The sequence below is a fragment of the Excalfactoria chinensis genome, chromosome Z, assembly GCF_039878825.1.
Source record: "Excalfactoria chinensis isolate bCotChi1 chromosome Z, bCotChi1.hap2, whole genome shotgun sequence".
NCBI lineage: Eukaryota > Metazoa > Chordata > Aves > Galliformes > Phasianidae > Excalfactoria > Excalfactoria chinensis.
The window spans coordinates 33,306,196-33,321,029 of NC_092857.1; the positions used below are offsets into that span (position 1 = coordinate 33,306,196).

General features: G+C 38.6%; 1 protein-coding gene across 5 annotated transcripts in view; it reads left to right on the forward strand.

The window, feature by feature from the left end:
- Window positions 1-14,597, forward strand: part of TJP2 (tight junction protein 2) — a 63,001-nt gene extending 48,404 nt beyond the window's left edge. For 4 of the 5 annotated variants that reach the window (XM_072359419.1, XM_072359418.1, XM_072359420.1 and 1 more), the window contains 14 exons: window positions 122-188; window positions 2,155-2,305; window positions 3,139-3,247; window positions 4,298-4,508; window positions 5,797-5,984; window positions 7,098-7,193; window positions 7,304-7,383; window positions 8,401-8,611; window positions 8,982-9,082; window positions 9,449-9,661; window positions 10,034-10,144; window positions 11,190-11,528; window positions 11,954-12,039; window positions 13,701-14,596. In XM_072359419.1, the coding sequence (XP_072215520.1) occupies window positions 122-188; window positions 2,155-2,305; window positions 3,139-3,247; window positions 4,298-4,508; window positions 5,797-5,984; window positions 7,098-7,193; window positions 7,304-7,383; window positions 8,401-8,611; window positions 8,982-9,082; window positions 9,449-9,661; window positions 10,034-10,144; window positions 11,190-11,528; window positions 11,954-12,039; window positions 13,701-13,869 (2,132 nt within the window). In that variant the 3' untranslated portion in view covers window positions 13,870-14,596. Of the gene's footprint in view, window positions 1-121; window positions 189-2,154; window positions 2,306-3,138; window positions 3,248-4,297; window positions 4,509-5,796; window positions 5,985-7,097; window positions 7,194-7,303; window positions 7,384-8,400; window positions 8,612-8,981; window positions 9,083-9,448; window positions 9,662-10,033; window positions 10,145-11,189; window positions 11,529-11,953; window positions 12,040-13,700 lie in introns of all 5 variants that reach the window. The other variant, XM_072359417.1, reaches the window with a different exon arrangement.
- The last annotated feature ends 237 nt before the right edge of the window (window positions 14,598-14,834 follow it).

Below are 14,834 nucleotides of genomic sequence, written 5' to 3' on the forward strand. Positions count from 1 at the left end.
GGTATGGGGCAGTTGGGCTGCTCTCTGATCACTAAAAATTTCTGCCAGTTGAACTTTTTTTATAGCTTAGTAACTTCCACTGACTTTTTTTTTTTTTTTTTTTTTTTTTTTTAACATACAGTGTCACAGCCAAAAGCAGTTACAAGAACGATTCTTAAACCCAGCCCTGAAGATGAAGCAATATATGGGTAGGAGGCATATTCCCTGTTCTTTTGCTCTCAGTGCTTTCGTGACTTGCATGTAGCTATTGCTTGCATGTGTTTGGAATTTCTGTATGTTTGGAGTGATGCTCCTTTTAAAGTTTAATGCCAAAATCACAGGCCTTCTAACCATATACTCTTGGGAAAAAGATTAGTTTTAAAAGTATTTGTATGGAAGATACAGATTTATTTAATGCCTGGAAGATGTAACAGCACCCTGTGCTTCTGCTCATTCATAGAAACTTAGTCAGTGGTATGTTTTCATTCCCTATTTTGCACTTAAGGATAGCTTTTGGAATTCTATGTCCCTTTTATGGTTCTAAAGGCCAAGGAAAGACATACACACACTGAAGTAAATCTAGCTGTGGCACATCAAGAGAGTCAGCGTATGGCACACAAGAAGAGACTAACAGAGTGGAGGTTGTCAGGCCGGAAGAAGAGAAAACAGAAGGCAGTGTTGATTCCAACTACCTAATGACTACATGCAGAGAAAGTAGAGCCCCTCTTCTCAGAGGAGCACAGTGATAGGATGAAGAGCAACAGACACAATCTGGAAGATAGATAAGTCTGGCTTGGTATAAAAAGAGAAACTTTTCTGTAAGTTTGGTTAACCACTTGAACAGTTTTCCCATGTGTCTTGCAGTATCTCTACCACCAGTCACACTCAGAAGCATAATAGATCAAAAAAACTGCTTTGAGCACAGGTTCCATTCTAGCCTGTGTAAAGCTATGGAATGTATAGAATGTATTTTACATCTTCTTCTTTTATACTTATAAAAGACAATGCTCCCCCTTCCCTTATGCTAAGATACTAAGAGAACATTCTCTATTTGGGAACAAGTCTGTTGGAAACAAAGGCCAGCCATACAAGCTGAAAAATTCTATACAGAAGTTTGTGTCTTTTCTTCAAACTCAAACCTATGAAACCTGTGCAGTCCATATTGCCATTTTGTATCTTCTCTGAATGAAGAAAAAAGTATTGCTTGCAAAATTTGTGGAGGAGGTTGACAGTTTTTTGTTGTTGTTGTTTTAATCTGGTAATATTGTTGCCTTAAGAATTAAGATACTAAAGGCTGTAAAGAGTATTAGCATGAAATCAGCATACATATTCTCTCTGGCTGTTCCCAAATACAGAAATTAAAGGAAGAGGATCACTAAGCTTGTACAGGAAAGCCTAAACATTGTGCATCTTGAGGTCTTTTTCTCAAATAGATTCTCTTCTCAGATCTTCCCTGAGCTTGTACCTTGCATGTGTTGTCACTGATGTACAAATTAATCAAGTGATTATTTTCATGAAGGGGAATTTATAATACAGGCTTAGGGTATTAGTGAGAAAGGCTGACAGATAAATACTGTCCTCTGTGTTGGTAGGTCATTCAGGCATATAGCTTTTCTGACAGGAAAAAAGCTGAACCTAATCCTGTGGCCTCTTCCCTTCTGAAATATGAAAGGTATGACAGTTAACGGTAGAATATACTTTGAAGTATTTGTCAGTACAAGTAAACAAAAGCTCCATGTGCTATAATAAGTGTTAAACTGCAAAGAAGCTGTCATTTGTTTGACAGTTCTTTGGTGCTTGGAGGAAAAAACTATGAGTGGGATTACTCATTACTCAGGCTGTTCTCTTACAAACAAATCTTTTATTTTTAAAAGTAGCTTTTTAGCTACTTATGTGACAGAAGGTCCAGTAGGTGGAAAGTATTCAGGATGTCAGAAACCAAGAATTTGTTTCCTCTCTGTCTCTTTCTAACTCAGTTTCTACTCTGAAAAATGTAAGTTTACTGCTTTCTTTCTTCGAAGCATTACCTGGGTAAGTGCAGCCTATCTAGTGACAGAAAGGGTGTAAAAGTATTACTGAAACCTTTTTTTAAGTTGCCATTTTTTGCTCATGACAGCCTGTTACTGTCAGATGCCTAATGTTTGTCTGTGCTTTTTCTGCCTGTAAATCTTGTAGCCCTAATACGAAAATGGTGAGATTCAAGAAAGGGGACAGTGTAGGTCTACGGCTTGCTGGTGGAAATGATGTAGGAATATTTATTGCTGGAATTCAAGAAGGCACCTCAGCTGACCAGGAAGGACTTCAGGAAGGAGATCAGATTCTCAAGGTATGAGTATGTGTCCCTGGAATTCAAGCTTTCATGATTTTTTATTTGCTTCTTAGTGGAAGTATAGAATAAATGATGTTCTCAGAAAGTCAAGTTTTTTCTTGATGTGTAACTGTGTGGTGGAGGGATCTTACTGAAATCGACTTACGAAGGAGAACTCAAACTATATATATATATGTATATGTATATATAAAATTCTGTGGAAAGAGTAGATAGGGCAAAGATTAAATTTAAAAAATGCCTCCTCAAGATGGAAGAGAATTAGTTTTCTGTACACTGTTTCCTCCTAGTCTTGGAGTAGGAAAAAAAAATTAAAGACAGTATATTTTTCTTTGTTTCATTTTTTGTCCATCTTATTTGGATAACAGCAACTGATTTTCCAGTGTTTCCCAGTGAATTATTTCTTCTATTTTGTCCTTTTTCATTCTTGGTTGGTTTTACTGTTTGTTTGACTTAATAAACAAATACAGAGGGAAAATGGGAAGACAATATATAATACAGGATTAGGGAAGTACTCCTGCCCCAGTACTTGGCACTGGTGAGGCCTCACATTGAGTACTGTGTTCAGTTTTGGGCACCTCAGTACAGAAAGGACATTGAGGTGCTGGAGCAGGTCCAAAGAAGGGCAACAAGGCTTGTGAATGGCTTGGAGAATGTGCCCTATAAGGAGCAACTGAAGGAACTGGGGCTGTTTAGGAACTGGGGAGGAGGAGGCTGAGGGGAAACTATATTGTTCTCTTCCAATATCTGAAAGGTGCTTACAGTGAGAGTGGGGTTGGTCTCTTTTCACTGGTGGTTTTTCTCAGGTGTTATTTTTATTTTTTGGTATGTAGGTAAACACTCAAGATTTTAGAGGCATTGTTCGGGAGGATGCTGTTTTATACCTATTAGAAATCCCCAAAGGTGATACAGTGACAATTTTGGCTCAAAGCAGATATGAAGGTGGGTGCTTTTAACAAAATGTGTATGTATCTATGAAGCTTTTGGAGGTTTCAGAAGGATGCTGTGATCTATTTTGCCAAGGAAACTACATATAACTTCTCTCTTGCTTGTTCCTGACAGTATTTTAGTTCCCTTTTTAGTAGCATACAAGACAGCTGTCTTCCATCCCACAGGAATCATAGAGATACCTGTGTGAAATGCCTATCAGAACATTTAACTACCTTTTTCATTATTAGCTAGTAGCATAATTTCTCAGTCCTGGTAGGATACCACTTGTTCCTTCTGCTTTTTCTGCATGCAGCAGCTGGCCTGAGATCTGGTGTTTACATTCCTTTTCAGCTGTGCCATGGCAGTCATAAGGTATTCACAGTCACCCAGCAGAAAGTGGGCAATTGATGAGCAGTTAAGGAGCAAGTCTCTTGCTTTCCTGTTTGAAAACATAGCCCACTTTAATACCGATGTACCCTGTCTGCCTTTTGCTTTTTGAGGATGCAAGTTCGTGCTTCCCTTTTGCTATAATGGCTATGTGTGTACACAGAACATTACTGATAACTGTAGGTGCAGGGTGTTGGATATGGAAGCTGTTCTTTTGCATATTTTTGAGTGGAGTAGAAGGATTGAATGGAGTGAATGGAGTTAAATCCAGCTGGCGACTGATCACTGGTGGTGTTCCTCAGTGGTCAGTAGTGGAATTGGCCCTTTTTCATATCCTTATTGATTATCTGGATGAGGGAATTGATTGTGGCCTCAAGTTGCTCTAGGGAAGGTTCCAATTGAATATTGGGAAAATATTATTCTTAGAGTGGTGAGGAATATTTGAACAGGAAGGTGGTGGATTAACTGTTCCTGGAGGTTTTCGAGAAGAGTGTAGACATAACAGTGAAGAACATGGTTTTGTGGGCATGGTGGTTGATGGTTGGACTAGATGGTGTTATTAGTCTTTTCCAGACTTAATGATATGTTTCTGATTTTAAAACTCTTATCTGGAATGACACTTTATTCTTTCTTTCAAATGTAAAAATCATAAACTAAATGGGGTTCCTTTTTTAGTATACAGAGACATCATGGCTTGTGGCAGAGGAGATTCATTCTTCATCAGAAGCCACTTTGAGTGTGAGAAGGAGTCACCACAGAGCTTAGCCTTCACCAGGGGGGAGATCTTTAGAGTAGTTGATACGCTGTATGATGGCAAACTGGGAAACTGGCTGGCTGTGAGAATTGGAAATGAACTTGAAAAGGGCCTGATACCAAATAGGAGCAGGTAAGCTGGTATTCTGTTGCCCTATTCATTGTTTTAAAAAGGTGTTTTTTTTCTTAGGGAAGATTTTTTCTTCCTATGCCATGCTTTTCTTTCTTTCTTTTTTCTATCTTCCATACAAGAATGAAGAATGAAGAAATTGTTCTGTCTTTACTGTCACAACAGTTGTTCCTGTAAAACTGTAGATTTTAGACCATGCTATCAAGTGAGAAGATGATGAAAGAAAGAATGGTTTTATCTACACACTGAGCTGGGCTTTTGCATTGCAGCCCTGCAGCTCGTGAATCACCCAAGCATTGACCATTATGTTTTTCAATTTGTCTTGTACAAAATGGGTAGAGGGTTTTTTATTTGCTTGAGAATAGTTTTAAAAAACAGACAAAAAAACAAAACCCAGCAAGATCTCACTACTACATGTGCAGGGATACCCTGATGACTAATTTCTTAGAAGATCTTCTAGTGCTTGAACTCTTTGTATGTTCTTGTGGAAAATATTTCAAGAATTTATTCCAAACCAATATTTCTTGATAGCCATAGTAGTAACTTCTGTGTGAACTGTGGAATTAAACCATAGCAACGTTTGTTTGTTTGTTTGATTTTTATTTTGCTTAAATTGCACTGTTCTAGTAAAAGTTAATGTGAGATAAAACGAAGTGTCCATAATTCATGCACTGAAGAATTAAAATTCATATGCAAAAATAATAAGGATGATCTTTAGCCTTTAAGTTCTTGAATATTGTCATGATTTTACGATGGAGTGAGAAAAAAATATGCTCTTAGTTGCATTGTACACAAGTTCCTGAAATGTAGTTCATATTCATACGTGGTTCCCCTGCCTCTTTCCTGGTCAGTATATTCTGTACTCTCTGGTAATTAATCTGTCCAAACCAGTCTTTATCTCTATACTGTAGTGACTTAACTTAAAATTTCTAATGAAGAAGACAATAATAGCTGTAATTATTTCGGCCATCAGTTCTAGTTCTTGGTTGCTCTTTTTTCACAATCCCATGCAGTTGCATTCTTTTATTTATGGCTGTATGAGTTATCAGTTTAAAACATGTGGGCTGATCCAGCAGTTTTGCAGTTTTGGCAGACTGGATCATCATGCTGATGCTAAGTTTGCTCCAAGGCAGAAAACTTGCATTTATATCCTTTTCAACTTTACATTCATGGCTGCCTAGCTGTTAAACTACCAATTGCAAATTCAAAATTCATTTATTTATTCAGTGAAGGACTTTTTGCTCATTTTTTACTAGATGCATGCAAATAAGCACTGTGCTTTCTCTGTCAGAGCTGAGCAGATGGCCAGTGTTCAAAATGCCCAGAAAGATGGCCCTAGTGACAGGGCAGACTTCTGGAGAACACGTGGCCAGCGATCTGGAGCGAAGAAGAATTTGAGGAAGAGTCGTGAAGATCTGACAGCTATTGTATCAGTGAGCACAAAATTCCCAGCTTATGAACGAGTTCAGTTGCGTGAAGGTAAGTGAGACCACTGTAGCCAGCAGTCCATTTATTGCTGGCGCTTTTAGCGTCCAACTGTGTGTTAGATAAACCAGTGATTTGGAACAACTTAAGCTTCAGTGTTAAATTTGAAGAACAGAAAGAGGTTTTTTTCTGTTTTTTTTTTTTTTTTTTTTTTTTTTTAACCAGAATGCAAATTAACAACTTTAAAAAGAAAGCTTCCTAGGTTTTCTAAACTGCTCTTGCCCCCAAATTACACATGCCAATTTCAGGTTTCAAAATGAAGAAAAAAAGAAACAAGTAGGATTTTTTTCTTTGTTTCCTCAGCTTCTCTGTGGCTAGCTTGGGAAGTACAATTCAAGCGACTGAGATGAATCACCTTTTCTAGTGTGCTTGTAAGCACCACTTACCAGTATCTTGAGAGCAAGTAAAACCTAACTATATTCTGTAGACTGTTGAAACTAATTTGGGGTTGATATGATCTGCCCCTGTGACTCCAAATTGGCTATAAAAAAAATTAGCTATATTGCTTGTGGTGTTGAGTAATGCTTCCTGGACATTTGCATATGATAGTATTGTTGGGAAAAAAGAAAAAAGAAAAAAAAAGAAAAAAACTGTAAAATGTATTTTAAAGAAACTTACCAGTGAAGGCTGAGAAATAGAATGGCATTCATCCACTTGCAAGGACTATACTAGCACTTCTTTTGACATCAACGTAACAGAATTTTGCATTTCTTTTGCTTCTTTAGGCTCCCCTGCAGCTGAGTTAGCATTTGTAGTTTTAGTCTCAGTAATCCATCTGGGTCAAGGTTATGTTATTTTGTGGATGGAAAGACTGCTGAAGATGCATCATGCATTTTCAGAATGTAGAATCTTCTCAACCCATCACAATTATGAGGAATAAGAAAGTTAAGCTAAAATACTTTCATGCTTTCTCAGCTGATAAAGTTTTCTTTGAGTTTTACTGTTGCACCAACTTTCAAGAAATAAAATTTCTGAAGCGTTTTTCATGAAATCTTTAACATATTGCTAACTTTGCAGAGTAAATGAGGATATTTTGTACTACTTCACATAAATGTATATAAAAGCAATCTTACTGGGCTTACCTTTTCTCCAACTATATTTTTGCAGCTGGTTTTAAGAGACCTGTCGTGATATTTGGCCCTATTGCAGATGTTGCTATGGAGAAGTTGTCAAATGACTTGCCTCACCTGTATCAGACTGCAAGTAAGTTGTCCCCCTAGCTTCCTTATCATCTTTAGCTGAAAAAAAAAAAAAAAAGGTAACTTGATCTCATACCTTTCCACTGTAGATAAGCTAAAATGTTTTCTTTGCAGAGACAGAACCCAGAGATGCAGGTTCAGAGAAGGCAACTGGGGTAGTGCGCTTGAACACTGTGAGGCAAATCATTGAGCAGGTAGAGTATTTTTCTGTGAGAATTGCTTACTCTTAAAGGCATATCATTCAGTTTGTTTGCTCTTAAAGCTTGAGAGTGCTCCTGTCTTCACTCAATCTATTTCTGTGATATTCAGACTAGTCTAATGGTAGGGCTGTTTTGAAATGTATTTAAGATCAATTTGTGTAATTTTGATAGCTTTTCTCTAAATGAGAATGTGAACCTGATACTAGAAATTAAATTTTGCTATATTAGTCCATTCTGGACTGAAGCAGAGGGGCATCTACATTGTACAGTTTGCATCCTGAATTTGCCAGTGTACTTTTTCTGTCATGCAGTGCTCTACACACTGCAACTGCCATCAGAAATCCAGTATTATAGTTTCCTTTGCAGTTACCTTTGTGTGAACTGAGTGGGAAGGATTTGTGATAGCTGTGATAGCTACTGAGGCTGCACTGACTCTTTTTGTAATACTCTTTGGGGATAAAGTAAATAGGTTGTAATCAAAGCACCTAAAAAAGTAGGCTAAAGGTTGTATTCTGCTGCTTATTATCCTAAGCCCAATAAAGGTAGTGCCAGAGGGGTTAAAATAAGACATGCAAGGCTTGAGCCCCATTGCAGCACATGTCTCATTCATCTTAACATTAGAGGTAACAGTGAAGTAATATATTGAAGGAAAAAGGATTTTCCTCAGCTGATAAGTGTAGATAGAATTCTACAGTTAGCACTTAGAATAGTTGGGTTAGTGGAAGCTGTGGTGTGCTCAGGTAGAGAGAAAAGCCAGTTAAATTCAATAGAATAAGTGTATTTAACATGAGTTAGTCAATTAAAATAAGAATGTGGAGACAGTCTGGCAAAAACTGTTTCAAAAAATGGAGCTGAAGAGAAAATGTTGCCTGCTGTGGCTTCTGAATGCAATGTAACTGTAGAGAAAAAATCCAGCAAGTTAGGCATTTTGGATTTCCCAGGATAAGATGTTCCAAACCCTGCCCCTTAGTCTGTACAGGCAGAACAATGATCGTGCTTTCTTGTTAACAGGATAAACATGCTCTCTTGGATGTGACTCCTAAAGCAGTGGATCTGCTAAATTACACCCAGTGGTTTCCCATTGTAGTCTTCTTTAACCCAGACAGCAAGCAGGGTGTGAAAACAATGAGACAAAGGCTCTGTTCCACATCTAACAAGAGCTCAAGGAAGCTGTATGAGCAAGCAAGCAAGCTGAAGAAAACTTGTTCCCACCTCTTTACAGGTAAGGAAGAATGTGTGTCAAACCTGTTAATCAGTGAATGTAACTGTGTCTTCAGACATCCACTTACTGCTCTGCATATTAACTACACAGGCTGGAACTGGGAGTGTGACAGTATGGTCATGAGCAATCTCTTCTTTGACTTCCTTGCAAAATTCCTTGCTTTGCTAAGTTACAATTCAAAAAGATGTGAGAATCAGCATACTGTCTTTCCAAGTCAATGAGTATATGAGTTAATAATCCTAGGATGTAGGCAAACAAATAAAAAGTACTAAATGTTTGTGATTTAAGTGAAAACTCTGTTTAGCACTCTCACATAAATGATCACATTGCATTTGCTGTGTATAAATACTTTCTCCTTAATTTTGTATAGCCACCATCAATTTGAATTCAGCTAATGATAGCTGGTACGGTAGTCTGAAGGATACGATTCAGCAACAGCAAGGTGAAGCAGTTTGGGTGTCAGAAGGAAAGGTAAGCAGTCAGTCCATACTAATTTATCCAGATGTCTCAAGATAATCTCTTGCCTGGGAAAATGTTCGAATTTTTGTTAGCTCACGATGGATATATTAGACAATCAGTCAGTTGATGTCTGTCTTGGTAACAGAAAATTACCTCTTTTTCTGTTATACTTTGGAACTTCAATCACTAATGCTGTGGCTAGGGGAGAGTGGTGAGGAGGAGTAAACTTTACAGGGTTTTTCTTTATGATTCCTCATTAGAATTTGTTTTGGTTATGCAAAATCAAATTCTTAAGTAGTTGTTTAGCATGATGTCATGACCTCTCCAAGCTCTAATTCTTTAGACTTTTTTCCTTAATTCTTAATAACTTTTCTGCAGGTAGATGGTATGGAAGATGATGCAGATGATCGCATGTCTTACCTTACTGCAATGGGTGCTGACTATTTGAGTTGTGACAGTCGGTTGATCAGTGACTTAGAAGATACAGATGGAGAGGGAGGTGCATACACTGATAATGAACTTGATGAAACTTTGGATGAACCAAGAATTTCTTCTGTTGGCCGGTCCTCTGAACCTGTACAGCATGAGGAGGTGAGATGCCTAAATTTTCAATAAGACTTCATGAAAGCCTTGTTCATGTGGCCTAGAAATAAAAATATATATGTATTCTCTTGTACTTTCTTTGAGGTGCAGCATTGTGTTATTTATGACAGTGTTTCAGAAGTATCTTGTGTAGGGCAAAAGTAAGAATACCTCTGCTGCTCTGCTTAAATCTGCTGATATCTCATCACCTTGAACTTGTCAATGCTATCTGCAATGACTATGATCAGGTTGTTGACTGTCCTAACTTTTGGTTATTGTTCCCAAGATAGTAAACATGAGAGAGACAAAAAATGGTTGAATTACTGGATACTGCAGTTTTTTGTTTTGTTTTGGTTTTTAATCTCTTACTTTCTTTTACAGAATATAAAGAAATTTAGCTCAGAACAAAGAACTCCATTGAGGAAGGCTGGTAGCAGGGAGATCCTTAGAGAACCCAGTCCACCTCCAGCATTCAAGCCTGAACCACCTAAGGTAAACTTGTAGAAACAGAATACTAAGTTCCTCATTCAGGAGAACTTTTTGGGGTGGCACATTAGGAAAAACAACAGGAATGATCAAAGACAAGACAACAAGGAAAGTGTGGAGAGAGAATGAATTAGGAAGTTGCAAAGCCCAGCAGAAAGAAAAGGTATTACAGTTGTCTTCAAGTTTGTGAGATCTCTGTGTGGAGAAAGAAATGATACTGCTTTTTTGCGTCTGCTAATTAATTGAAGGCAATTTTTGAAAGCAGCAGAAACAAATGCAAGCTAATCATCAAGAAAAGTATGTCTGATAAGCCATTGTTGTGAGATGCAAAAACAGAATCTACCACTCCTGTTATTAGTTTCCATTACTAGAAATCACTGTTAACTGGCTATTCAAACCTCACATCCTCGCATCATACAGGAAAAAAAAGATGATGCTTGGAAACCAAGTTCTACTATTACAATTTCTGATATCCACTGACTTTAGAGTCCTTTCTGCATGGGACTGGTGCCCTCACAGTCTTCATTCCACATACAAATACATTCCAAATGCATCCAAGTACCCTTTAGCAATGGAGGTAGGACTGAGTATCACAGAATTGTAGGGGTTGGAAGGGACCTCTAGAGAACATCGAGTCCAACCCCCAAGGTAGTAGGATGCAAACAATGAAAATAGCAGTGGAAGAGAATATAGGCATTGTGATGAACACTTCTAAACTCCAGGTAATAATATTTTTTATTAGATAGTGTGGACGAATCATCTGGGTGCTCAGTATTCTCTGTGTTCTCTCTTGGAATGTCTTGTAGTTATGGTAATCTTTAAAGATTTGTACCAGTAAATCTATACATACTACTCTTCTGTAGGTTGATGTGTAGTATATGGATGTATGGCTAACCCAAATTATCCAAACGTTCATGTCCTTTCAAGATTTTATTTGAATGAGGAGCGACACTACTCAATACAAAGGCAAAATGATGAAGTTCAGATTAAAGTCTTCATTTCAGATAATAATATGAAATTGCTATTATAAACTTATTATTAATACTTCTAGGGGAAGTTACAAAACAAAGAGGATCTGTATGACTTCCCTAAGAACTATGACTCCAAACCAAGTAACATCCATGTCAGCAGTGAGACTTCAGCTGCATCAGCCAAACCAGCACCACCACCTGTTTCTTTGAAACCTACTTTTGGGCGTCCCATCCTGAGAAATACTCAGCCAGCTGTCCCAAGTGCAGAAGAAGAAGAAGAGGGAAAGTTGGAAGAGGAAGGAGGTGAACAAGAAAATACTCCAAAATCTGTACTGAGGAAAGTAAAAATATTTGAGGAGATGGATCATAAGGCAAGGATGCAAAGAATGCAGGAGCTGCAGGAGGCCCAGAATGCCAGGGTATGAAGAAATACATTCTCTCCTTGTGCTTTCCAGCATACAGGACAGCCTGCATCCTGAAAGTTTAAACCATGCACTTAGATTGTGCTGATTCTAGAGGGGGAAGTGTGGTAAATTACACAAGGGGAAATACCTCTGTGTGGATTTGCATGTAAATAGAGAACATAATTTTTGGCTTCTTATTGTAGTTACAGCAAGCTGTATTTTAAAAATCCTTCTGTAATTGCAATCCCTCATTTCTGCTTGTACTTTTAATCAGTACTCTAGCAAAAGATCTTGCAAATGCAGGAATATAAATAGGATTGTTTATCAGTTTGTGCTTTAATTGTTTCAAATGAAGCTGTGGCATGCTATGTCTGTTATCTAGGGTTCGCTTGTGGATAGACTTAAAATGAACAGTTATTTTCTCCGATTTTATTTTAAAGATTGAAATAGCTCAGAAGCACCCAGATATTTATGCTGTCCCTGTCAAAACACAGAAGTCAGACCAGAACTGGCCCCAGCCAATGAGGTAAGGCATATCCAACTTAAAATATTCTGTCTGGAATGTGTAGTTCAATGTCAAGAGGATAGTTATTATTCATAAAAACAATCCTACCTCAGTAATTGCTTTCTTGTGGTGTCTTGAAAATTACTGTAACGATGAGGCAAAACTTCCATTAACCCTTCTTTTTTTCCATGATTTTCTTTTCCCTTTTAGTGTATTCATAGTATTTTAGTTAGCTAGGTAGAAACAACTGTGTTTGTTTACTGTGAGACTTGCAAAGTCAGTTTTTAGTTCCAGTTGTTATTAATCTCACTCAGATGCTTTTCTGCATTCATGTCCTTTGAAGTCCATTCTTTCTGTGCTAGACATTTGGTTACTGTTAGTCTATTCTAATGAACAACTACTGTTTTAATCACTCAGGTGCTTAGTCAGTTGCAGATATATTGCTTGGGTTGGGAAACCAAGAATGAAACTTTGCTGAGGTTACCCATCAAGGCATAGTTGAGAACTGCTTTTTTAATCTAACAGTCTCATGAAATTATTAGTCTCTTTCATTGAAGTTCAGTCATTTTTCAATTGTATGACCACTGTGTCAGCTTAAACCTCTGCAGTCACCTAGATATAAACACTGTTGTGTTGTGCTCTACAGAACTGTTCAAGATTTTCTTGTTTCTTAGTTGCATCCAGTAGAAATGGGACTTCTTTCTAGACAGTCAAATCCTTTGATGTCAGAGTATATAATTCAAAATACAGAAATGTACTAAAATGCAGAAAACAGAGTTTTAATTCTAGGTTTTCTTGGTGAGTTAAAAACTTCTATATGAGGTTTAGAAGCTTTTTTGAAAGCATCCAAAAAAGAAATATTTAACTGCATATGCCAAGTATTTACGTACTTCCAGAGAGGAGTGCGGCCAGCGCTTTAGAGGAATGGCAATGGCTGCCCTGGAAAGGGGCACGGTGGCAATGTGGAAAGAGGGTGGCTGACGCCCTATTTGTGTACAGTGCGGGGCTGCAAAAATCACGGGTTTTGACACCGGTGAGATGTCTTTGGCAGACCGCATTTGCATACGGCTGCTCGGTGTCACATTAAATGGGCAGCACCAAAGTGTATGGAAAGGAAATACAAATTATTTGTGCCCGCTTTTCTAGAGATGGGAGCCATTGCGAGAGCCCTGACTGAAGGCTGTGAGTTTAAGAAATATCACATCTCAGACATGAGACATCAGACCAGAGAAGCAGGAAGAAGAAGCAGGTGTACAAAGAACGGTGCAGAAAAGAGCGGTGCAGAATAGTTTGAGGAAGACATCCCTCAGTTGGGGTAGCAGCAATAGCGTGGAAGCCTCTGTGCTTGGGGGTAAAGAGCAGCAGAGCTCTTGGTCATGTTGCACCCAACATGACAGAAGTAGTTCATGCTTTTCAGTTTGGCATTCTTCCAGGCGTGCTGAGTGGAGCAAATCCGAACATGAAGCTCCAGCTTGCTGGAAATACGATGCCTCTCTCCTGAGAGACTTACCATACCAATGATGATGGTGGTAAAACGGGCTAGAAGTGGCTTCATTGTCTCTACGTGGCTCTCTGTGTTGTGTGTGACCATAAAGTCAGTAAGGTACTGCAAGGTACTATTATTTTCAGGTTCCCAGATTGGAAGTTAACGTTATCTTTCTTTCCTCCTGTCTGACTGGTAGCTGCCGAGCTCCAGAACCCCAGAAACCTCCTGCCAGACCTTACCTGGAGGATCGCGGCAGCTGTGGCAGTGATGGAGAGGATGAGGAAGAGTACCGTCGGCAGCTGTCAGACCACTCAAAGAAAGGCTATTACGGACAGCCATCCAGATACAGAGACACAGAGCTGTAGGCTCGCTGGTCCGTGCAAGCAGAATGCTGCTTGGAGGTTCTCTTCCTTCCCAGCCAAAGCGGATCAGAGCGAGTCTTGAGAAGCTGTATTGTTTGTTGGGGATAATTAGTAGGTGTGCTGCACAACTTAGACATATCCATAGGCTGAAACTGGAAGACTTTGTTTTTTGGGGATATATTATTTTGTTAGCATCTAAGAAAAGAAATCACTGTCGCCTGAACGCTGTTGCCTGTTTTGAGAGGACCAAATCCTGTTTTAAAGTTTGCGTTAATTGTTGTTACTTTCATACTTTAACAGGAAAACCTTTTTTTCCCCTTTTATTAACGCTGCCAATTTGGGCTGTTCTATGAAAGCGTGATGTAGGAGTTAAACATCTCGATGCAACAGAACTAAACTGAAAAGTATTTAAAAACAGTAAGTGCCTTTAATGAGAAGCATTTCTGATTGATTGTTTGGACATCTGATACGTGTGTGAAGCCATAACACACTAACGGGGGGACGGACTCTTTCACCTAACTTTTTTATCAGATTCCTGGCAACAGTTTACCTTGCATGCTGTTTGTCAGAGCTCATACGTGCACATGCAATACTTCAAAAGTACTGACTGTACAGCTGGCCAGGTTGGTTGGAAAAGACCAGGTTGTGCTAAAGCAGAAATAATGGTGTAGAAATTCAGCCGTGTATCGAAATTTCCACAGCCACAAGTAATAAACAATAGATTCTAGACAAATGTTGCGTTTCCTTTTTTGCCTTCTGAGCGGCATTAGGCTGCTGGAGCCTGAGTTCCATGAATGTACTCACAGCAGTACATTGTTCCAGGCCTCATCTCCTGCTCTTCAGTAGACTGGAAAGCGTCACTGTTGGTGTTAACTGTAGCAGTGTTCTGGAACCTCGTATTGACATATCTGAATTGGTTCTCCTTTAAAACCAATGCAGAACTGCAGACTGCCAGTAAGACACATTTA